This window comes from Vulpes lagopus, unplaced genomic scaffold (genome assembly GCF_018345385.1).
Source record: "Vulpes lagopus strain Blue_001 unplaced genomic scaffold, ASM1834538v1 ctg186, whole genome shotgun sequence".
Classification (NCBI taxonomy): Eukaryota; Metazoa; Chordata; class Mammalia; order Carnivora; family Canidae; genus Vulpes; species Vulpes lagopus.
This window is the reverse complement of record NW_024570648.1, coordinates 70,213-95,962: the sequence shown is the minus strand read 5'-3', so window position 1 is coordinate 95,962 and position 25,750 is coordinate 70,213. Positions and strand designations below refer to the sequence as shown.

The following is a 25,750-nucleotide window of genomic DNA, read 5'->3' as shown; positions in this document are numbered from 1 at the left end:
CATGTATTCTCTTGGTAAGACACATTGTACACTTTTGCACATAGGAACACTAGACAGCACTTCAGCATGATATTGGAGACCGAAAGAAGCTAAATCAATGATAAAAAGCTTAAATATGTAAAAACAAAACAAAGAATAAAAACCAAAGTATGACACCAAATAGACTAAGGGATATGGCAGGAAGAAGGATTATTAAGTTGAGACTATTTCACTTACACGTGAGAAACGTCGACCGTACCTTGATTCTAAGGTTTCGTAAAAATGCAAAAGTCTAAGACTCTGAGAAGTGTTGTGAGAACAGAGCAAATAAGATATTTCTGTGGTCGGAGTAGTGAGTTCTAGTTTGGAGTTCGAGAAGAACTTTTCAAAGTTCTTTTCAAGGATAATTTTGAATAAATAATAAATGTATACATATATATTTGTATGCAAATGTATTTATAATTGTAAGAAATCATGAAACGTCAGGAATATAAAAAATGAGCTATCTCTCTTACTCAAGTCCTCCTACTATTCAGAACTCCTTATTGGATGACACATAGTGTTACAAAGAGGGAAGGAATCTAGAAGGACATGGCATTTGAACAGGGCTTTAATAGGTCTTCTGGATTTGGAGAGATGAAGATGCATTATCAGTGCATTTATAGAGACATGCGAAAATCTTGATTGAGGGGATCCCTGGGTGGCTCAGCGGTTTAGCGCCTGCCTTTGGCCCAGGGCGGGATCCCGGAGTCCCGGGATCGAGTCCCACCTTGGGCTCCCTGCAGGGAGCCTGCTTCTCCCTCTGCCTGTGTCTCTGCCTCTCTCTCTCTCTCTCTCTGTGTGTGTCTCTCATGAATAAATAAATAAAATATTAAAAAAAAGAAAATTGCCAATTATAGATTTAGTGAGAAGTTCTAAGTTACATGATCATATTACAATTCTCTTTTGAATCATGAGTTAAATATGCCAAGAAGTAGAAATTATATCAGTGGATCTCAGAAGTATATTCTTAATTTCCCTTCACTGTTAAAATTGTTCCTTAATATCCCATGAAAATCTTTACCTATTAATTTCATCCTAGTGACTTATTTTAGTACGAAAAGGATTATATAAGACTACAAGAAAGCCAAATCAAACAGTAAAAAGAAATTAATAAAATACAACCTTGTTTGAATTAACTGTTATTTCTGATAGTTTCAAAAACCTTTGGGGTTTTAAACAAACTCAATTGAAATAGTTCTACAGTCCCATGAAGTAGGTGCAGGCATTATAATCTCTATATTACAGCTGGGAACCTTGAGGCACAAAGCCATTTAAGGGATATGTCAGAGGTCACTGAGCAAGTAAGTCACTGGTGAGGCCAAAAATAGAATCCCAATTCTTCAGCTAGTTCTTTGTTCAGAAGACCATATTGGTTTTTTTATTACCCCAAGGATAAAATTTAGCTTTATATCAGAGGATATTTCTTCTTACATGCCAACCAAAAAATCAACATTTAAAAAAATCATTAAATGGGGATCCCTCGTGGCGCAGTGGTTTGGTGCCTGCCTTTGGCCCAGGGCGTGATCCTGGAGACCCGGGATCGAATCCCACATCAGGCTCCCGGTGCATGGAGCCTGCTTCTCCCTCTGCCTGTGTCTCTGCCTCTCTCTCTCTCTCTGTGACTATCATAAATAAATACAAATATTAAAAAAATTAACATAAGATAAAATAAAATAAAATAATTAAAAAATCACTAAATGGATATTAAATCAAATCATATTTCATGCTTGAGATTTTCAAGTTACTCTCAGAAAAGTGTTTTCTTGTTGTTTAAGAGGAGAATACCCATACATAGTTTTTTGCTGTCATCATCTCAATTCATAAAACTTTTTTCCCTCCCCTAAATATTTAATGACTCTATTTAACTATGAGTATGTTCTGGTTTCTGCACAAGAAAATGCAAGCCATAGTAATTGGCTTTGCCTTCAGACAGCTGAGTCAGCAAGAAATCAGAGAGCCTATAGAAACTTTTTTATTTTCTATCAGTTTTTCAGAGTTTTAAGCCATTGAAATATATTGAAAAAATCTGGGAGGGAACTAAACCATGCAAATTAACCTTACATCTGCTGTATACAACTCTTGAACCTCCAGATTTGTAATTCCTTATCTGTGGCTGCTCAAACAATTTTCTGGTTCATAATGCTGTCAGTGCCATGGTAGGAAAGGAAAGTGGATTATAGTCTGAAGCACATGTTTGTCTCAAAGTGCTTCTATTTTTCCAGTCATGAAAAGAATATTTTCCCTCTCTTGTGGGAATCCTTGAGAGCTAGAAATTCTATGTTTGAAGTTTCATATCTACGCATATGGATTTTGTGGAAATGATTTTATAAAGTTCAAAGTTGTTAAATATCTTAAAAGAAATATATGCTCCTACACTCTAAAAAAGGACTATAGATATATTTATCTCTCTTTATACACTATATGCCTATCACATATAAACTCATATAGACATACATTTACACAAATGTAACATATGCCATTTTAGAATTACAAGCAATTATAATAATAGATAGCATTTACTAAGCAATCACTTTTACCAGACACTCTGTGAAAGTTTTTGTATATAATATCTTATTTGTCCTCATTACATTACAGAGTGACTATTATTATTACTTTGACTTACTAACAAGGAAACTGAGACACTGAGAGCATATGTCAATTGTCCAAAGTTACACAGCTTTTACGTGGGACAACAGTGTTGGAAACACAGGTGGTTTATTTTTCCTACACTGCGTGTGAATAGAAATTATTTGTGGACATGTGAGTAAATTAAAAATGTGTAAAGTCTAGAGCTTTAGTCAAAATTGACTAGATTCATAAACTAAGATCTAGAAAAGAGAAATGTCTTCCATAGGTTGTACAGTCAGTCACCCAGGTCCCAAATCTGGAAAATGGCTCAGATAGCATTGCATTATTGCTCTCACAGTTGTCATAATGAAATGTTGTCATAAATTGCAAAACAGTTAGGAACTATCTTTTATATAGATAGCCATTTTTTTACATTTTTCCGGCTGAGATAATTTTTAAAATTAGGTAGATGAAATATTTTCTACTTGTTTAGTTTTCTGTTAATGTTTATAAGACAATTGTAAAGGATATATATATATATATATATATATATATATATATATATATATATAGGGATTTCCACTTTCCTATGGCTAGTGTTCAACAACTTTTCTCCACAGCCATTTATTATTCAAATTCCTTCTCCATAAATGTCACAGAAATAGCTTAAGACACTCGGATATCTGAAATGCTACCATCAGTGCAACATCTTAGTATTTACCTTAGGGTAGTCTTTTTTGGTAGGTTTTACACTCTTTACTCTTCCCTTTCTCCTCTGAGTTTGTCTCCATGTTATTGTGGTCACACCTACAACTTTTAAATGTGCTTCCTCTCACTTCTGTGTGAACAGTTCTTTAACAAATATTGATGTTCTTAATTTTTATTCTATAGCCTACTATTCTTAGTATAAACCACCCCATGGTGGAGGGTGATCATATTTCCTATAATAAACATATTTGGATAATTCTGTATGTGAATGACATGCACACACATACACAACAGAGGACAGTGAACTTCAAATTCCACTTGTTTACTTTACTTTCTCAACCATCCACAATGAAGGGTACAAAACACATACCAATGATGGTCAGAGGTAGCCCCACAGGGATAGAACACCTATACTGAGGTCGAAAGCTCCAGAATGACTCAGTTATGTGACTGTATCTGGAATAATTTCTTGAAGTTCTATTTTTTAGTAACTATCTTCATGTGGTACTATGTTGATAAAATTTCCTGCTAAAGGTTCATTAAAACAAAACAAAACAAAATGAGAAACCAGATTCAAAAGCTTCTCTGATCTCCTTTGGTTTCTGGAAGGACCTCACTTTCCCATTTAAGGCTGACTTGCTACAATTTAGAAGTTTACTCTCAAACTCAACAGTAACATTTCCTCTCTCACCTTCCCAACTGTGTAGCACAGATTAGTCTTACCTTGAGCTAATGAAAGATGAAGTCAAGCAGAGAAAATTATGGTCTGTCTTTCCCAAACTTCCCTTCCCTCCTTTTGTGTACTGAGGCATGAGTTAAGAAAGGGAACTCCAATATTTTCTTACTCACTAGCGCGGGATTGTAGTCTTTTCTTTGCTTGATATAATTGTTATATTCCTTGTCTATGAGCTCCAACAAACCATGACAAAGTATTTGTGTGTGGCTCCCCTAGGCATTTTTACATTTGTGGGTTTGGCCCCATCTCTCAGCTGACCCTTAGCTGATGAATTCCTTTAATGTTTAATGTCCCTTTTGTCCCTTCATTCCTCAAATCTGTATGTGTAATGGCAAGGTTATATCCCTCAATTGTATTTGCCCTTCGAGGTCCCGTGGGACCCTGCAGAATGCTTCCCCTGTATACTTGGAGAAGGTGTTTCTGCTCCTTCTTGTGTCTGCAGCTTACCCATACGCACACTTACACACATTCTCTCCCCCCTCTCTTTCTTTTCTCTTTCCAATTCTCCTTCCTTCTGTTCATTTAGCACAGGAGAATTTCAGCAATCCTTGTTCCAAGCACATGTATAAACAAAGAATGAGAACTGTTTCCTCTTCTTGAAGCCTTTACCAAACTTTCAAAATAAAATTCATAGAGCCCCCTTCCATGTCTCCAAAGTGGGGAGGCTTTCCATGAACAGGAATCTCTCCAACATGTCAACCATAGTATTATTTTCCAATGTCCATTCTATAGTAATTGGTAGGGATGAATGAGCAGGGTTAACGTGTGTCGTTTCTCTAACTGGCACCTCTCAACAATTCCAATTTCTGGTGGGTCTCTGAATTTAGAATGTTAAGTACTTAAAAATTTTTTTTAATTTATTTATTTATGATAGTCACAGAGAGAGAGAGAGAGAGAGGCAGAGACATAGGCAGAGGGAGAAGCAGGCTCCATGCACTGGGAGCCCGACGTGGGATTCGATCCTGGGTCTCCAGGATCGCGCCCTGGGCCAAAGGCAGGCGCTAAACTGCTGCGCCACCCAGGGATCCCTAGAATGTTAAGTACTTAAAACAAGGTACCGTCAGCTTACACCATAAGTCCAGAATACAAGAAACCACCCACATTTTGTTACACTGGATCAAAGATGATTCATCGGAGAGAAAGCAGTGGTTGCAAAGGCCCTTAAGTGCCATTCTCTTCTGGCATCTTAACAAACTCTGACTTCATCTTTGACATTTAACTGCTGAAAGTTTTCAAGCCCTGTGTCTTCTGCCCCACAACTGGCTAAGCTGATAAGAAAGGCTGGGTGCTCCCTCCTTTGGCAAGAGTAGGAAATTCCAACCATGCAAATCCCAGGCCCATTCAAGGGAACATTCACTCAAGCAGATCCCCTAATTTCAAGAAAAGCCTAACTGGTCTCTTTTATCTGTTATCTCCAGGCTCTGCTTTTGGATCTGCTCGTGAGATAACCGTTTTTTTTTTCTTTTTCTTTTTTTTAAGAAGGCTTCATTATGTGAGTAATAAACCTTTCTGTATCCTCTCTCTCTGTTTTGTGGGGTTTTTTTGTTTGTTTGTAAAAAATCACTTTTTGTTTAGGTATCCATGACATATAGCGTCATGTTGCTTTCAGGTGCACACATAATGATTCAATATTTGTATATATCATGAAATGATCATAATGCAGACTCCTGACCGCACTCCTGCCAAGGAAGAGAACCTGCCCCTGAAGCAAGCCCGGGAATCATCCTTATGATGATCCTTTGAGAACGTACCTTGCAGAAACGTAGTAGGCCTGGAGGGAGCTGACTAGTTCCCGGTGAAGACGGCCGCCTTGGAGCACTCCCATCCCCAGCTGAGGAAGCTCAATGGGGAGTCAGTTGTCCAACGTGTCATGGAGGCCAAGCATCTGGGCAGGCAGCCCCAACTGGTCGAGGGTCTGACTAGGGGCCCAGTCACCCCACAGTGCAGCGCATCCCTGGACAATGGAGGGAGCCGGTCCTGTCACGGCAGGGAGGTGCACCCGGAGATCCGGCTGGAAGCCCTGGAGGAGGCTCCCCACATCCAGGACGGGCCCCGTCATCCTGTGCCATGGAGCCGTCCGGCAGGTGCATGTGCTCTGCCTGCCCAGGCCTCCCCATGCAAGCAGCGCGCGGCGGCCTCCCTGAGGAGAACACACATGCCACGAGGACCCGCCAGATCTGGCGTCTTCGGCCCACGGCCCAGACCCGGGTGCTCTCCCCCAGACTGCCAGGAGCGTCTCGTGTGTTGACGAGACCCAGGACAGGCGGCAACTCACGTCTAGGACACCGCCGAGGAGGGGCGCTGCGTGTGGCCAGCGTGTGTGACATGCGAGTGTGACGTGCGCCTGACGTCCCCGTACATCGTGCGCGCTGAGGTCACGCGGATGCCCACAGCAGAGCGCTGAGGGTGCGGCCGGGGTGTCGCCCCTGTGTCCTCTGCGGAGGGCTGAGAACCCAGCAGAGTGGTGGGGGCGTCTGTGGGACCCAGCTGGAGCGGGGCCGCGTGGTGGAGGAGGCCCAGGAGCGCGTCCCCGTGTGTGTGACGGAAGCCGACCCGCTCTTCAGCGAGGCCCAGGCCTCCATCCAGGCAGCGAGGCCTCCGCCGCGAGCACGTGGGAGCCCTGCAGGCCCTGCCCGGAGACCCCGTGGACAGACCTCGCCGCAGTTGGGCACAAAGGCTGCAGGACGGCGTCCAGCTCTGGGGAACGTCCTGGACCAGCTGCAGGCGGCCTCGGGAAGGGGAAGGCGGCCCTGGCGGAGCTGCGGTGGCCCCGGGGCCTGGCGCATGGCGGCCGCGGACCCTCCACGCCGTCAACCACGTGGCGCTGCACCTGTCAGGTGTGGGCCAGGTCCGTGCCAGCCACTGTGCAGCACTCACACTCGATGTCCTGCCCTGGATCCTGATTCCAGGACGTCAGAGGCCACAAAGGCCGTCACAGCAGGTACTGATTTGGGCAGTGGGGGAGGGGAGGGGACGGCGCACCAAACCCTTCTCCTTCGTTTTCTTTTTTCCTTTTCATTTCTTCAGAGGGAAACTCAAACACCTTTTCTTTTCTTTTCTTTTCTTTTCTTTTCTTTTCTTTTCTTTTCTTTTCTTTTCTTTTCTTTCTTCTCTTCTCTTCTCTTCTCTTCTCTTCTCTTCTCTTCTCTTCTCTTTTTTCTTTTCTTTTTTCCACCTTTTCTTTTTTAAATGCACCAAGAGGTTTATCTGTGTGAACAGCTCATATGCATTTCTCATACGGGAAGAGGATGAAGCAGGTGCACGTTTTCTTTGCACAGAGATTAAAAGGTAGAAACTCCTGTGTGGGGTCACCATAAGCACCCCCAGCTATCGTAGTACCATGGGAATAATAAGTTGGATGTGGTGAAGACTGTGAGGAAAATAAAAAAATAAAAAACCACTTGAATTGAATGTGGCATAATCGGGCTTAATATCCTAACCAAAGTTGAGGTGGCACCAGTGTGGGGGTACATCCCACTCCCACGGGGTGAGTGAAACTGGCTCTGTATGGAGGCTGGCGAGGGACCACTACCACAGGCTCTGGCGGCGGCCGGTTCCTTCTTCTAATTCCTTTTTTGGTAACTTGGTTCTGCTGCCTACTGGCAGGCTTTCACGTGAGCTGCTGAAGGACGGTTTGTGCTTTGAACTGTGTCGAATCGTGCTACATTGGCCGAGCACTGCAACATCTCCCTGACAGATTCAGCTGACCAACACGGGCAGGTTCTGTTAATTGACATTTAATGACAGGAGTATGCAATTAGGGGCCTCCTTAACACAGCTGTAGTTCACGTGTGTTGTCTGGGAACTATCCTGGTGTCTCAGGCACAATCCTCTGTCTTAATTCTAACATAAGCTGTAACTGCCTCTAACTCAAAGGAATGACTTTCATCCTGTGACCATGGATTGTGCGTCTCAACCTGGCACTGGTTGCCATCATAGGATGCGCTTAAAGGAAAGACTGTAAATGAATGTGGACCCATCAGTGGTTGCTGATGGGGAGCAAGAGTAGTCACTGTGTAGCATACGGAAGACCACACTCCTAAAACAAATAACACACTGTAACTTTTAAAAGTGCCTTTGTCTGTGTTGCAAAAAAAATCCATATAGTCTGGAATATAGGGAATAATACCCAGAGTGCCCTCATGACACAGCTAAGGGACTATTCCAAACCAATCTCAGGCGAGGGTTCTTAAACCCAATAAATTTAATATTGCCATGGAAAAGCCTCTAACTCTATGACACTGATTTGTTACTTTCTGGAGGAAGAAACTTATGTGAGCAGGGTATAGATTCTGGATTCCCTCAAAGTATATCCAGAAACCACAAAACAAAACATAAACCCAAAAACCAAACCAAAGGTCCGCAGTTTACTAAATTGGAGATCCAAACTTCACTGGAAATTCAAAATTTACTAAAAGAATTTCTACAACAAACAGATAAAAGAGTGCTAATTAAATATTATGCCTTTACAACACAGGTACTGAATTAATTTTAACATCTGCTCACATACACCAATTGAAACATTTCATGGCCTTTATCTGTACTGAAGCTCAAATTTCAGTTATCCTTGGGGATCCTACTAAATTTCAGTAAGGTATCCCTTTAAGGGAAGTTACAAAATATAAATGGGGGGGGGGGAGTAGTATGCTTCACTGTAACTGTCAGAGCTATTACTCTGCTTAATTCCCCATTGTCAGAATACCCATTAACCTAAAATATCCCGGAGTGGCGTGGGCTCCAAACCAAACAGTAATAAATTAAAATTAAGCTAAGTATTTGGCATTCACAATTAGATTTTTAAACTGGGCTCCGCATCAACCTTTCTACTCAATTTCTGACATTTTCTGGTTTGAGAAACAGAGGTTTCTGGTTCATTTGGTTGAGCAATGGCTTGAACAGTGTGCTTCTTTTTAATCCACACTGCCCATTCAGTGTCACTGACAAACTCAGAGTGGCAAAAGAGGAAGCCCCAAAACAGGCCATGAATGGAAGGTCTCACATGGATGAGGTGAAAAAGGATCAGGTCCGTCGTGCCTTTGGTTATTCTCCATCACCTCATTTCAACCATGGAGGATCTCACTCCTTTAGTTATAGCTACTGGTAGTCCAGATTTTGATGCGGCATGGATTTGATGAGAATATTTGAGGTGGCAAGTAGGATGTGCTGTAGAATGGAGGAAGAAGGAAGATGAGGATTCCCAGGAATACCATGGAAGTAAAGGATACTCAGTTTGAATTTATCTGTACAGAGAGTAATTCCTGAATCAGGACACTTAGGCTACTTTAAACTTTCTCTACCTAAAGGCAGAGTGTAGCTTTTAGCAAAGGTTGTGTTTGTGTTCAATTCTCCTCTCTGAGTAGCTTTTAGAGAAGGTTGTGTTTTTGTTCAGATGTCTGTGATCAACCTCTCTTTATTCAAAACCACTTGAGACTCAGTTTGATGAATTTAAGGTAAGGAAGATTTAATTTAAAAAAAGAAAATACAGTGCTAAAAAACTAGGTACAAAAGAAATCGCTACCAGGTGTAAGATTGAGGTGAGTTGTCGAATTGAAATAAAACAGCACATTTTCATGCAACTGTTTATTGGTTATTTCAAGATTCTAAATTTAAGATAGTAAATGATCCTTCTTGAGTCACTGTTTTTTATTAAATACGTAATACAGCAAATAAAGATCATTTTTAACAACATGCTTTTAATTTTACAAATAATGATTCTCAAATAGATAATCTTATTAATTTTATTTTTCTATTCTTAATAGAGCATATGGACATGATTTGGTTTTCAGTTACTCAGGAAGTGTTTATTGAGTCTCTACTATATTTCTATGCCAGGAAAAAGAAATAAAATAAAAAAGGTAACGTGAGGCAGAAAAATACTGAGGAAAATAAGAAAACACAAGCCATGGACTATGATCTATATTAAAATACTTTTAAACTATTTCTGTTTCCCCAGAGATGTTAGATATACACAAATAGTAGCTTGTGAACCTTTCTCAGAGCCATCATATTTAAATAAAATCAATTACTTTTTATCTGTCAGAAGTCTGACAGAGACACATACTATTGATTTCTTCTCTCTGTATCTCTAATGCCAACCTTGTCTGCTAAATGATGGGATCTGTAAAGATTTGATAAATTGGTGTTTAGTTAATGTGAGCCAATAAGGAAATAAACTCTTATAAAATGGAAACACATAGAAACATTTGTATGTGTTAAAAAAAGAAATTAAAAATAGTATATGTAGCTCTTTGTTTTAAAACCATTAAAGTTATCTTCTCTGGTAAGAAGAATATGATACCTAGATCATTTAGAGTTGAGAAGACCCAGCCTCTTCATTGATGGGATGCCTGAGGGACAGCTGGTGTTTCAGGAAAAATAAGATTACTTTAACACTGGTAATTTCAGCACAAGTGTCATCTGTTTGGAGAATGTTTAATCTCCAGAAGATATTGACTCCATTTTCCCAAAAAATAATAAGATGTTCTCACAAATGGAAGGATTTGGTAAGATACTTCAGGACAGGTAGAAAACAGGAAATTATCAGTGGGCGTCACAATGGCAACAATCTGAAGCTTCATCTTTACATGGAATTTACATCTTGAGTCCAGCTATCATTACAGAAACAGCTTTAAAATATCTGGATTATATCTTCACAGGAGTATTTTGTCCCTCGAAGTTTATCTATTTTTGTTCTTTGTGATTATTCTTTTTTTTTTTTTAATTAACTTTTATTGGTGTTTAATTTACCAACATACAGAAAAACACCCAGTGCTCATCCCGTCAAGTGTCCACCTCAGTGCCCGTCACCCATTCCCCTCCAACACCCGCCCTCCTCCCCTTCCACCACCCCTAGTTCGTTTCCCCGAGTTAGGAGTCTTTATGTTCTGTCTCCCTTCCTGATATTTCCCAACATTTCTTTTCCCTTCCTTTATATTCCCTTTCACTATTATTCATATTCCCCAAATGAATGAGAACATACACTGTTTGTCCTTCTCCGATTGACTTATTTCACTCAGCATAATACCCTCCAGTTCCATCCACGTTGAAGCAAATGGTGGGTATTTGTCGTTTCTAATTGCTGAGTAATATTCCATTGTATACATAAACCACATCTTCTTTATCCATTCATCTTTCGATGGACACCGAGGCTCCTTCCACAGTTTGGCTATTGTGGCCATTGCTGATAGAAACATCGGGGTGCAGGTGTCCCGACGTTTCATTGCATCTGAATCTTTGGGGTAAATCCCCAACAGTGCAATTGCTGGGTCGTAGGGCAGGTCTATTTTTAACTCTTTGAGGAACCTCCACACAGTTTTCCAGAGTGGCTGCACCAGTTCACATTCCCACCAACAGTGTAAGAGGGTTCCCTTTTCTCCGCATCCTCTCCAACATTTGTGGTTTCCTGCCTTGTTAATTTTCCCCATTCTCACTGGTGTGAGGTGGTATCTCATTGTGGTTTTGATTTGTATTTCCCTGATGGCAAGTGATGCAGAGCATTTTCTCATGTGCATGTTGGCCATGTCCATGTCTTCCTCTGTGAGATTTCTCTTCATGTCTTTTGCCCATTTCATGATTGGATTGTTTGTTTCTTTGGTGTTGAGTTTAATAAGTTCTTTATAGATTTTGGAAACTAGCCCTTTATCTGATATGTCATTTGCAAATATCTTCTCCCATTCTGTAGGTTGTCTTTTAGTTTTGTTGACTGTATCCTTTGCTGTGCAAAAGCTTCTTATCTTGATGAAGTCCCAATAGTTCATTTTTGCTTTTGTTTCTTTTGCCTTCATGGATGTATCTTGCAAGAAGTTACTGTGGCCAAGTTCAAAAAGGGTGTTGCCTGTGTTCTCCTCTAGGATTTTGATGGAATCTTGTCTCACATTTAGATCTCTCATCCATTTTGAGTTTATCTTTGTGTATGGTGAAAGACAGTGGTCCAGTTTCATTCTTCTGCATGTGGATGTCCAATTTTCCCAGCACCATTTATTGAAGAGGCTGTCTTTCTTCCAATGGATAGTCTTTCCTCCTTTATCGAATATTAGATGGCCGTACATTTCAGGGTCCACTTCTGGGTTCTCTATTCTGTTCCATTGATCTATGTGTCTGTTTTTGTGCCAGTACCACACTGTCTTGATGACCACAGCTTTGTAATACAACCTGAAATCTGGCATTGTGATGCCCCCAGCTAAGGTTTTCTTTTTTAAAATTCCCCTGGCTATTCGGGGTCTTTTCTGATTCCACACAAATCTTAAAATAATTTGTTCTAACTCTCTGAAGAAAGTCCATGGTATTTTGATAGGGATTGCATTAAACGTATAAATTGCCCTGGGTAACATTGACATTTTTACAATATTAATTCTGCCAATCCATGAGCATGGAATATTTTTCCATCTCTTTGTGTCTTCCTCAATTTCTTTCAGAAGTGTTCTATAGTTTTTAGGGTATAGATCTTTTACCTCTTTGGTTAGGTTTATTCCTAGGTATCTTATGCTTTTGGGTGCAATTGTAAATGGGATTGACTCCTTAATTTCTCTTTCTTCAGTCTCATTGTTAGTGTATAGAAATGCCATTGATTTCTGGGCATTGATTTTGTATCCTGCCACGCTACCAAATTGCTGTATGAGTTCTAGCAATCTTGGGGTGGAGGCTTTTGGGTTTTCTATGTAGAGTATCATGTCATCGGCGAAGAGGGAGAGTTTGACTTCTTCTTTGCCAATTTGAATGCCTTTAATGTCTTTTTGTTGTCTGATTGCTGAGGCGAGGACTTCCAGAACGATGTTGAACAGCAGTGGTGAGAGTGGACATCCCTGTCTTGTTCCTGATCTTAGGGGAAAGGCTCCCAGTGCTTCCCCATTGAGAATGATATTTGCTGTGGGCTTTTCGTAGATGGCTTTTAAGATGTCGAGGAAAGTTCCCTCTATCCCAACACTCTGAAGGGTTTTGATCAGGAATGGATGCTGTATTTTGTCAAATGCTTTCTCTGCATCCAATGAGAGTATCATATGGTTCTTGGTTTTTCTCTTGCTGATATGATGAATCACATTGATGGTTTTACGAGTGTTGAACCAGCCTTGTGTCCCAGGGATAAATCCTACTTGGTCATGGTGAATAATTTTCTTAATGTGTTGTTGGATCCTATTGGCTAGTATCTTGTTGAGAATTTTTGCATCCATGTTCATCAGGGATATTGGTCTGTAATTCTCCTTTTTGGTGGGGTCTTTGTCTGGTTTCGGAATTAAGGTGATGCTGGCCTCATAGAACGAATTTGGAAGTACTCCATCTCTTTCTATCTTTCCAAACAGCTTTAGTAGAATAGGTATGATTTCTTCTTTAAACGTTTGATAGAATTCCCCTGGGAAGCCATCTGGCCCTGGACTCTTGTGTCTTGGGAGGTTTTTGATGACTGCTTCAATTTCCTCCCTGGTTATTGGCCTGTTCAGGTTTTCTATTTCTTCCTGCTCCAGTTTTGGTAGTTTGTGGCTTTCCAGGAATGCGTCCATTTCTTCTAGATTGCCTAATTTATTGGCGTACAGCTGTTCATAATATGTTTTTAAAATCGTTTGTATTTCCTTGGTGTTGGTAGTGATGTCCCCTTTCTCATTCATGATTTTATTAATTTGAGTCTTCTCTCTCTTCTTTTTAATAAGGTTGGCTAATGGTTTATCTATCTTATTAATTCTTTCAAAGAACCAACTCCTGGTTCTGTTGATCTGTTCCACAGTTCTTTTGGTCTCGATATCATTGAGTTCTGCTCGAATTTTAATTAACTCTCTTCTTCTGCTGGGGGTGGGGTCTATTTGTTGCTTTTTCTCTAGTTCCTTTATGTGTAAGGTGAGCTTTTGAATTTGAGATCTTTCCAGTTTTTGAATGTATGCTTGTATTGCGATGTATTTCCCCCTCAGGACTGCTTTTGCTGCATCCCAAAGATTTTGAACGGTTGTATCTTCATTTTCATTAGTTTCCATGAATCTTTTTAATTCTTCCTTAATTTCCTGGTTGACCTTTTCATCTTTTAGCAGGATGGTCCTTAACCTCCACGTGTTTGTGGTCCTTCCATATTTCTTGTTGTGATTAAGTTCTAATTTCAAGGCATTATGGTCTGAGAATATACAGGGGACTATCCCGATCTTTTGGTATCGGTTCAGACCCGATTTGTGACCCAGTATGTGGTCTATTCTGGAGAAAGTTCCATGTGCACTGGAGAAGAATGTGTATTCAGTTGAGTTTGGATGTAAAGTTCTGTAGATATCTGTGAAATCCATCTGGTCCAGTGTATCATTTAAAGCTCTCGTTTCTTTGGAGATATTGTGCTTAGAAGACCTATCCAGGGTAGAAAGAGCTAGATTGAAGTCACCAAGTATAAGTGTATTATTATCAAGGTATTTCTTGAGTTTGGTCATTAATTGGTTTAAATATTTGGCAGCTCCCACATTCGGGGCATATATATTGAGGAGTGTTAAGTCCTCTTGTTGGATAGATCCTTTGAGTATGAGATAGTGTCCCTCTTCATCTCTCACTATAGTCTTCGGGGTAAATTTTAATTTATCTGATATAAGGATGGCAACCCCTGCTTTCTTTTGAGGACCATTTGAATGGTAAATGGTTCTCCAACCTTTTATTTTCAGGTTGTAGGTGTCCTTCTGTCTAAAATGAGTCTCTTGTAGACAGCAAATAGATGGGTCCTGCTTTTTTATCCAGTCTGAAACCCTGCGCCTTTTGATGGGGTCATTAAGCCCGTTCACATTCAGAGTTACTATTGATAGATATGAGTTTAGTGTCATCATATCTATTCAGTCCTTGTTTTTGTGGATTGTTCCACTGAACTTCTTCTTAAAGGGGAATTTTAAGAGTCCCCCTTAAAATTTCTTGCAGAGCTGGTTTGGAGGTTACATATTCTTTCAGTTCCTGCCTGTCTTGGAAGCTCTTTATCTCTCCTTCCATTTTGAATGAAAGCCTTGCGGGGTAAAGTATTCTTGGTTGCATGTTCTTTTCATTTAGGACCCTGAATATATCCTGCCAGCCCTTTCTGGCCTGCCAGGTCTCTGTGGAGAGGTCTGCTGTTACCCTAATATTCCTCCCCATAAAAGTCAGGGACTTTTTTTCTCTTGCTGCTTTAAGGATCTTCTCCTTATCTTTGGAATTTGCAAGCTTCACTATTAAATGTCGAGGTGTTGAACGGTTTTTGTTGATTTTAGGGGGGATCTCTCTATTTCCTGGATCTGAATGCCTGTTTCCCTTCCCAGATTCGGAAAGTTTTCAGCTAGGATTTGTTCAAATACATATTCTGGCCCTCTGTCCCTTTCCGCGCCCTCGGGAACCCCAATTAAACGTAGGTTTTTCTTCCTCAGGCTATCATTTATTTCCCTTAATCTATCTTCATGGTCTTTTAATTGCCTGTCTCTTTTTTCCTCAGTTTCCCTCTTTGCCATCAACTTGTCTTCTATGTCACTCACTCGTTCTTCCACCTCGTCAAGCCTCGTCGTTAGGACTTCTAGCTTGGATTGCATCTCATTTAATTGATTTTTAATTTCTGCCTGATTGGATCTAAATTCTGCAGTCATGAAGTCTCTTGAGTCCTTTATGGTTTTTTCTAGAGCCACCAGTAGCTGTAAAATAGTGCTTCTGAATTGGCTTTCTGACATTGAATTGTAATCCATATTTTGTAACTCTGTGGGAGAGTGGGCTGTTTCTGATTCTTTTTTTTGAGGGGTTTTCCTTCTAGTCATTTTGCTCAGTGCAGAGTGGCCAAAAACAAGTTGTATTGGGAAAAGGAGAAAAAGAGAGAGAAGGAAAGAAAAGAGAAAAAGAAAAAAGAGAAAGAAGAAAAAAATAGGGGAAAAAGAGAAGAAAAAGAAAGAAAAAGAAAGAAAGGAGAAAAAAGAAAAAAGGGGGGGTGGGGGAAGCAATCAGAAATCAAGAAGAAAGAGAGAAAAAAAAAGCGCAAAACAAAACAAAAAAAAAAAAAAAAAAAACCAAAAAAAAACCACGGGGGAGTATCTTCCGATTCTGTGTAGTTTAAGTCCCTTGACTTCCCTTGGAACTGGTCCGTCTCGCTGGTCTTCTGGGGGAGGGGCCTGCTGTGCTGATTCTCAGGTGTTGGCACTTGGGGGAGCTGCTCTGCCCCTGCCTGGTGCAGGGCTCGGTGGGGGTTGTTGACCCCGTGAGGCCCCGGGAGGAAGCCACAGTGGCGGGGGCAGCTCTGGGACCCTGGAGTCACCTCCCGCAGTAGCTCCGGGGCTCTCCTTCTGCAGGGCCTGGGGGCTCCGGGGCGGGGCCGCTGATCTGCTCAGTTCCAGGCAGGAGCGTCCTTGCTGTCCTGGGCCCTCCCGGCCTCTGCCTGTCCCGGGGGAGGCCGGATCCTGGGCTGTGTTCCGGCGCCCTGTGCTCCGGGGCCTGCGCTGTTGGATTCGCGCTCCCGGCGGTGCAGCCCCCTCCGCGGAGCCGCCGCCCGAGCCTCTCCGAGCTGTTCCCGGAGCCGCGCAGCCCCCTCCGCGCGGAGCTTCTTCCTCTGCGCGAGCCGCCCCCGCTGAGCTGTTCCCGGAGCCGCGCAGCCCCCTCCGCGGAGCCGCCGCCCGAGCCCCTCCGAGCTGTTCCCGGAGCCGCGCAGCCCCCTCCGCGCGGAGCTTCTTCCTCCGCCCCAGCCGCCGCCGCTGAGCTGTTCCCGGAGCCGCGCAGCCCCCTCCGCGGAGCCGCCGCCCGAGCCCCTCCGAGCTGTTCCCGGGGCCGCACCGCCCCCTCCGCGGAGCTTCTTCCTCCGCCCGAGCCGCCGCCGCTGAGCTGTTCCCGGAGCCCCGCAGCCCCCTCCGCGGAGCCGCCGCCCGAGCCCCTCCGAGCTGCTCCGGGTCCCGCCGAGCGCTGCAGCCCTTAGGGAGCTCGGCGCACTCTCCGGGGCGCAGTTCCTCTGTTACTGTCCCAGGGAGCCCGAGGGCGTCCCCGCCTTTCTGGGGATCCTGCTCCAATTCCCCGGGAGGCCTTTCCCCCGGGGAGGTCGGTGCAGCTCCTGCTCCTCCGGGACGGGGCTCTCCTGTCCTGGGGACACTCGCCCCGGCCTCAGCCCGGCTCCTCGCGGGGCCCCTCCCCCTTGGAGGCCTTTTGTTTCTTTCTTTCTTTTTCCCCGTCTTCCTACCTTGATAGAAGCGCGAACTCTTCTCACTGTAGCGTTCCAGCTGGTCTCTCTTTAAATCTCAGGCCGAATTCGTAGGTTTTCAGGATGATTGGATGGTTTTCTAGGTAATTTGCTGAGGACAGGTGACCTGGAGACCCTACTCCTCCGCCATCTTGCCCCTCCCTCTTTGTGATTATTCTTATTTTCAAAAATACACTGTCACTTTTATCAATTGTTCCCATTGAAAAAAATAAAATCATGACAATTGCCTCTACTTCATTTCTAAATAAAATTGTCTCCAAGATCTATCAATTCAACTCTACTTGCTGGTTTATTTGTTTCTACCCTATTTCAGAGTAACATCAACTATGGCCAGACTAAGACCCTCAGAGTAATGCTTCTTATAGTTAACTGTTCATTTAAGTGATCTGCAGATACTGGGAAAATGATAATGGGAGTGGGTCTGGAGTGGGTCTGAAATTCTTCATTTCTAATAAACTTGCAATTGTCGGTGCTGCTGAGTTCAGACTACATTTTAAAAAGGCTTTAGAGAGTTTACCAATGTCCCCACCACTGCTACAGATGCATCATTCCAAAGAAATAAACAAACAAACAAACAAACCGATACATGGAATAAATGTACAGAGATTAAAATTCTGATTTTTTTCATATTTTAAAAGTGTATTTTCTTGGAAATTGCAGAATTCACATTATAATTTACTCTGAATCTGCCTATAGAGCAATTTAGCTCATTTTCACCTCATGTTTGTATGTTTTTCTTGTTTTTCTATTTTTTTAAATAAATTAATGTTTATTGTTGTTCAATTTACCAACATACAGAATAACACCCAGTGCTCATCCCGTCAAGTGTCTCCCTCAGTGCCTGTCACCCATTCACCCCCACCCCCGGCCCTCCTCCCCTTCCACCACCCCTAGTTCATTTCCCAGAGTTAGGAGTCTTTATGTTCTGTCTCCCTTTCTGATATTTCCCACACGTTTCTTCTCCCTTCCCTTATATTCCCGTTCACTATTATTTATATTCCCCAAATGAATGAGGACATACACTGTTTGTCCTTCTCCGTTTGATTTACTTCACTCAGCCTAATACCCTCCAGTTCCTTCCACGTTGAAGCAAATAGTGGGTACTTGTCATTTCTAATGGCTGAGTAATATTCCATTGGATACATAAACCACTTCTTCTTTATCCATTCATCTTTCGATGGACACCAAGGCTGCTTCCACAGTTTGGCTATTGTGGACACTGCTGCTAGAAACATCGGGGTGCAGGTGTCCTGGCTTTTTATTGCATCTGAATCTCTGGGGTAAATCCCCAATAGTGCAATTGCTGGGTCGTAGGGCAGGTCTATTTTTAACTCTTTGAGGAACCTCCACACAGTTTTCCAGAGTGACTGCACCTGTTCACATTCCCACCAACAGTGTAAGAGGGTTCCCTTTACTCCAGATCCTCTCCAACATTTGTGATTTCCTGCCATGTTAATTTTCCCCATTCTCACTGGTGTGAGGTGGTATCTCATTGTGGTTTTGATTTGTATTTCCCTGATGGCAAGCGATGCAGAGCATTTTATCATGTGCGTGTTGGCCATGTCTATGTCTTCGTCTGTGAGATTTCTCTTCATGTCTTTTGCCCATTTCGTGATTGGATTGTTTGTTTCTTTGGTGTTGAGTTTAATAAGTTCTTTATAGATTTTGGAAACTAGCCCTTTATCTGATACAACATTTGCAAATATCTTCTCCCATTCTGTAGGTTGTCTTTTAGTTTTGTTGACTGTATCCTTTGCTGTGTAAAAGCTTCTTATCTTGATAAAGTCCCAATAGTTCATTTTTGCTTTTGTTTCTTTTGCCTTCGTGGATGTATCTTGCAAGATGTTACTGTGGCCAAGTTCAAAAAGGGTGTGGCCTGTGTTCTCCTCTAGGATTTTGATGGAATCTTGTCTCACATTTAGATCTCTCATCCATTTTGAGTTTATCTTTGTGTATGGTGCAAGGGAGTGGTCTAGTTTCATTCTTCTGCATGTGGATGTCCAATTTTCCCAGCACCATTTATTGAATAGACTTTCTTCCAATGGAAAGTCTTTCCTCCTTTATCGAATATTAGTTGACCATAAAGTTGAGGGTCCACTTCTGGGTTCTCTATTCTGTTCCATTGATCTATGTGTCTGTTTTTGTGCCAGTACCACACTGTCTTGATGACCACAGCTTTGTAGTACAACCGGAAATCTGGCATTGTGATGCCCCCAGCTATGGTTTTCTTTTTTAAAATTCCCCTGGCTATTCGGGGTCTGATTCCACACAAATCTTAAAATAATTTGTTCTAACTCTCTGAAAAAAGTCCATGGTATTTTGATAAGGATTGCATTAAACGTGTAAATTATCCTGGGTAACATTGACATTTTCACAATACTAATTCTGTCAATCCATGAGCATGGAATATTTTTCCATCTCTTTGTGTCTTCCTCAATTCCTTTCAGAAGCGTTCTGTAGTTCTTAGGGTATAGATCCTTTACGTCTTTGGTTAGGTTTATTCCTAGGTATCTTATGCTTTTGGGTGCAATTGTAAATGGGATTCACTCCTTAATTTCTCTTTCTTCAGTCTCATTGTTCGTGTGTAGAAATGCCATTGATTTCTGGGCACTGATTTTGTATCCTACCACGCTACCAAATTGCTCTATGAGTTCTAGCAATCTTGGGGTGGAGGCTTTTGGGTTTTCTATGTAGAGTATCATGTCATCAGCAAAGAGGGAGAGTTTGACTTCTTTGCCAATTTGAATGCCTTTAATGTCTTTTTGTTGTCTGATTGCTGAGGCGAAGACTTCCAGTACTATGTTGAATAGCAGTGGTGAGAGTGGACATCCCTGTCTTGTTCCTGATCGTAGGGGAAAGGCTCCCAGTGCTTCCCCATGGAGAATGATATTTGCTGTGGGCTTTTTATAGATGGCTTTTAAGATGTCGAGGAAAGTTCCCTCTGTCCCAACACTCTGAAGGGTTTTGATCAGGAATGGATGCTGTATTTTGTCAAATGCTTTCTCTGCATCTAATGAGAGGGTCATATGGTTCTTGGTTTTTCTCTTGCTGATATTATGAACCACATTGATTGTTCTACAGGTGTTGAACCAGCCTTGTGTCTGGGGATAAATCCTACTTGGTCATGGTGAATAATTTTCTTAATGTGTTGTTGGATCCTATTGGCTAGTATCTTGTTGAGAATTTTTGCATCCATGTTCATCAGGGATATTGGTCTGTAATTCTCCTTTTTGGTGGGGTCTTTGTCTGGTTTTGGAATTAAGGTGATGCTGGCCTCATAGAACGAATTTGAAAGTACTCCATCTCTTTCTATCTTTCCAAACAGCTTTAGTAGAATAGGTATGTTTTCTTCTTTAAATATTTGATAGAATTCCCCTGGAAAGTCATCTGGCCCTGGACTCTTGTGTCTTGGGAGGTTTTTGATGACTGCTTCAATTTCCTCCCTGGTTATTGGCCTGTTCAGGTTTTCTATTTCTTCCTGCTCCAGTTTTGGTAGTTTGTGGCTTTCCAGGAATGCGTCCATTTCTTCTAGATTGCCTAATTTATTGGCGTAGAGCTGTTTATAGTATGTTTTTAAAATCGTTTGTATTTCCTTGGTGTTGGTAGTGATCTCTCTGTTCTCATTCATGATTTTATTAATTTGAGTCTTCTCTCTCTTCTTTTTAATAAGGTTGGCTAATGGTTTATCTATCTTATTAATTCTTTCAAAGAGCCAACTCCTGGTTCTGTTGATGTGTTCCACAGTTCTTTTGGTCTCGATTCTTTGAGTTCTGCTCAAATTTTAATTGACTCTCTTCTTCTGCTGGGCGTAGGGTCCATTTCCTGTTTTTTCTCAAGCTCCTTTATGTGTAAGGTTAGCTTTTGCATTTGAGTTCTTTCCAGTTTTTGAATAGATGCTTGTATTGCGATGTATTTCCCCCTCAGGACTGCTTTTGCTGCATCCCAAAGATTTTGAATGGTTGTATCTTCATTCTCATTAGTTTCCATGAATCTTTTTAATTCTTCCTTAATTTCCTGGTTGACCTTTTCATCTTTTAGCAGGATGGTCCTTAACCTCCACGTGTTTGTGGTCCTTCCAAATTTTTTGTTGTGATTAAGTTCTAATTTCAAGGCATTATGGTCTGAGAATATACAGGGGACTATCTCGATCTTTTGGTATCGGTTCAGACCCGATTTGTGACCCAGTATGTGGTTATTCTGGAGAAAGTTCCATGTGCACTTGAGAAGAATGTGTATTCAGTTGAGTTTGGATGTAAAGTTCTGTAGATATCCGTGAAATCCATCTGGTCCAGTGTGTCATTTAAAGCTCTCGTTTCTTTGGAGATGTTGTGCTTAGAAGACCTATCTAGTATAGAGAGAGCTAGATTGAAGTCACCAAGTATATGTGTATTATTATCAAAGTATTTCTTCAGTTTGGTTATTAATTGGTTTAAATATTTGGCAGCTCCCAAATTCGGGGCATATATATTGAGGATTGTTAAGTCCTCTTGTTGGATAGATCCTTTGAGTATGAGATAGTGTCCCTCTTCATCTCTCACTATATTCTTCGGGGTAAATTTTAATTTGTCTGATATGAGGATGGCTACCCCTGCTTTCTTTTGAGGACCATTTGAATGGTAAATGGTTCTCCAACCTTTTATTCTCAGGTTGTAGGTGTCCTTCTGTCTAATATGAGTCTCTTGTAGACAGCAAATAGATGGGTCCTGCTTTTTTATCCAGTCTGAAACCCTGCGCCTTTTGATGGGGTCAAACAGTGAAGCCCTGCCTTCCCCAGGAGAAGCCTCAGGGTCCTGCCCACGAGGTGGCCCCTCCGACCCAAGCCCCTCTGGAGGAAGGTGCTCTCCGCCACGGCGATGGGGGTCCCCTGCTTCTTGGAGCCCACTATCTCACAGCAGAGCCTCAGGAGAAGAGGAAGATGAGGCTTGTAGTGGACGGCGTGGGGCGCTTCAGCAGGTCACTGAGGATAGGCCTGCAGATCTCCCTGGACTACTGGTGGTGTGCGAACGTCGTCCTGCGAGGGGTGGAGGAGAACAGCCAGGGGTACCTGGAGGTGATGTCAGCGTGTCACCAGCAGGCGGCTGACGCCCTGGTGGCAGGGGCCATCAGAAACGGGGGCCTCTACGTGAAGCTGGGCCAGGGGCTGTGCTCCTTCAACCACCTGCTACCCCCAGAGTATATAAGGACCCTGTGTGTGCTGGAGGACAGAGCCCTCACCCGGGGCTTCGAGGAGGTGGATGAGCTGTTCCTCGAAGACTTCCAGGCCCCGCCCCACAAGCTCTTCCAGGAGTTCGACTACCAGCCCATTGCTGCCGCAAGCCTGGCCCAGGTGCACCGCGCCAGGCTGCACGACGGCACTGCGGTGGCTGTGAAGGTGCAGTACATCGATCTGCGGGACCGCTTTGTCGGGGATATCCACACCCTGGAGCTCCTGCTGCAGCTTGTCGAGCTCATGCACCCCAGCTTCGGCTTCAGCTGGGTGCTGCAGGACCTGAAGGGCACCCTGGCCCAGGAGCTGGACTTCGAGAATGAGAGGTGGAATGCTGAGCGCTGTGCCCGGGAGCTGCAGCACTTCCGCTACATTGTGGTGCCCCACGTGCACTAGGACACGTCCAACAAGCGTGTGCTGACAGCTGAATTCTGTGAAGGCTGCATGGTCAACGACGTGGAGGCCATCAAGTCCATGGGGCTGGCGGTGAAGGATATAACAGAGAAACTCATCCAGGCCTTTGCGGAACAGATATTTTACACGGGTTTCATCCACTCTGACCCCCACCCTGGCAATGATCTGGTGCGGAAAGGCCCAGATGGCAAGGCACAGCTGGTGCTGCTCGACCACGGCTCTACCAGTTTCTGGATGAGAAGGACCGGACAGCCCTGTGCCAGCTGTGACGGGCCATCATCCTGAGGGATGATGCCGCCATGAAGACACATGCAGAGGCACTTGGGGTGCGAGACTACTTCCTCTTCTCCGAGGTGCTCATGGAGCGGCCCGTACGCCTGGGGCAGCTGTGGCGCTCGCACCTGCTGAGCCGCAAGGAGGCTACCTACATGCAGAACATGGCACAGGAGCACTTTGAGGACATCATGGGTGTGCTCAAGGCCCTGCCACGGCCCATGCTGCTCGTGCTGCACAACATCAACACCGTGCGCACCATCAACACCACCCTGGGCGCCCCCATCGACCGCTACTTCCTCATGACCAAGAGTGCGGTCAGGGGCTGGAGCCGCCTGGCAGGGGAAGTGTATCAGAACATCTATGGCGCCAGCCTCCTGCGCCACATCAAGGTCCTCTGGGAGACGTTCAAGTTTGAAGTGGCTCTAAGGCTGGAGACCCTGTCAATGCGGCTCACCGCCCTCCTGGTTCGGCTCCTGGTCCGCCTGGGCCTCCTGCCTGAGACCCAGGGGCTCTCGGAGTTCTTGGAGACCTAGGGAGTCCCGGGACAGGAGGGTGACCTCGGAGCTCATCCAGCATCGGACTGCCAGGGTGGCCACGGCTGGAGTGCACACCCCAAGACCAGGGGCGCTGGGGCGGCTGCGGCCTCAAGTGCGGGGATGCCGCAGGGCTCTGACCACAGCCTGGCCAGGACGCCCGACAATGACCACAAGTTCTTCTTAAATCAAAAAAAAATAATTAATTAATTTTTATTAATTTTAATTAATTTTTATTGGTGTTCAATTTACCAACATACAGAAAAACACCCAGTGCTCATCCTGTCAAGTGTCCACCTCAGTACCCGTCACCCATTCCCCTCCAACACCCGCCCTCCTCCCCCCTTCCACCACCCCTAGTTTGTTTCCCCGAGTTAGGAGTCTTTATGTTCTGTCTCCCTTCCTGATATTTCCCAACATTTCTTCTCCCTTCCTTTATATTCCCTTTCAGTATTATTTATATTCCCCAAATGAATGAGAACATAGACTGCTTGTCCTTCTCCAATTGACTTATTTCACTCACCATAATACCCTCCAGTTCCATCCACGTTGAAGCAAATGGTGGGTATTTGTAATTTCTAATTGCTGAGTAATATTCCATTTATACATAAACCACATCTTCTTTATCCATTCATCTTTCGATGGACACCGAGGCTCCTTCCACAGTTTGGCTATTGTGGCCATTGCTGATAGAAACATCGGGGTGCAGATGTCCCGACGTTTCATTGCATCTGAATCTTTGGGGTAAATCCCCAACGGTGCAATTGCTGGGTCGTAGGGCAGGTCTATTTTTAACTCTTTGAGGAACCTCCACACAGTTTTCCAGAGTGGCTGCACCAGTTCACATTAATAGCCCGTTCATGTTCAGAGTTACTATTGACAGATATGAGTTTAGTGTCATCATGATATCTATTCAGTCCTTGTTTTTGTGGATTGTTCCACTGAACTTCTTCTTAAAGGGGAATTTTAAGAGTCCCCCTTAAAATTTCTTGCAGAGCTGGTTTGGAGGTCACATATTCTTTCAGTTCCTGCCTGCCTTGGAAGGTCTTTATCTCTCCTTCCATTCTGAATGAGAGCCTTGCTGGATAAAGTATTCTTGGTTGCATGTTCTTCTCATTTAGGACCCTGAAGATATCCTGCCAGCCCTTTCTGGCCTGCCAGGTCTCTGTGGAGAGGTCTGCTGTTACCCTAATCCTCCTCCCCATAAAGGCCAGGGATTTCTTGTCTCTTGCTGCTTTAAGGATCTTCTCTTTATCTTTGAAATTTGCAAGCTTAACTATAAGATGTCGAATTCTTGTTCTCATGAAAATTATCAAAGCTAATGAAGTATGACAAAGACCTCTCAAAAATTGTTCTTTTATATTTTTACATTGTTTTACATTGTTTTACATTGTTTTTATTGATTTGGGGGGGGGGATCTATCTATTTCCTGGATCTGAATGCCTGTTTCCCTTCCCAGATTAGGAAAGTTTTCTGCTAGGATTTGTTCAAATACATATTCTGGCCCTCTGGCCCTTTCGGTGCCCTCGGGAACCCCAATTAAATGTAGGTTTTTCTTCCTCAGGCTGTTGTTTATTTCCCTTAATCTGTCTTCATGGTCTCTTAATTGTCTCTCTCTTTTCCTCAGTTTTCCTCTTTGCCATCAACTTGTCTTCTATGTCACTCACTCGTTCTTCCACCTCGTCAAGCCTCGTTGTTAGGACTTCTAGCTTGGATTGCATCTCATTTAATTGATTTTTAATTTCTGCCTGATTAGATCTAAATTCTGCAGTCATGAAGTCTCTTTAGTCCTTTATGCTTTTTTCTACACCCAGCAGTAGCTGTATAATAGTGCTTCTGAATTGGCCTTCTGACATTGAATTGTAATCCAGATTTTGTAACTCTGTGGGAGAGAGGACTGTTTCTGATTCTTTCTCTTGAGATGAGGTTTTCCTTCTAGTCATTTTTCTCAGTGCAGAGTGGCCAAAAACAAGTTGTTTTGGAAAAAGGAGAAAAAGAGAGAGAGAGAAGGAAAGAAAAGAGAAAAAGAAAAAAAGGGAAAAAAGAGAAGAAAAAGAGAAAGAAAAAGAAAGAAAGGTGAAAACAAAAAGTGGTTGGGGAAGCAATCAGAAATCAAAAAGAACGAAAACAAAACAAAACAAAGCAAA

At 43.0% G+C, this 25,750-nt stretch overlaps 1 protein-coding gene across 1 annotated transcript; it reads left to right on the top strand.

Annotated features, from left to right (window-relative positions):
* Positions 1-5,903: 5,903 nt before the first annotated feature.
* On the top strand, positions 5,904-23,904 carry LOC121483850 (uncharacterized aarF domain-containing protein kinase 5-like). Its single transcript, XM_041742366.1, is given in 5 exon segments — positions 5,904-6,117; positions 6,408-6,870; positions 21,934-22,031; positions 22,034-23,011; positions 23,014-23,904. Coding segments are annotated over 5 exon segments (2,343 nt in total). The 3' UTR covers positions 23,604-23,904.
* Positions 23,905-25,750: the final 1,846 nt, after the last annotated feature.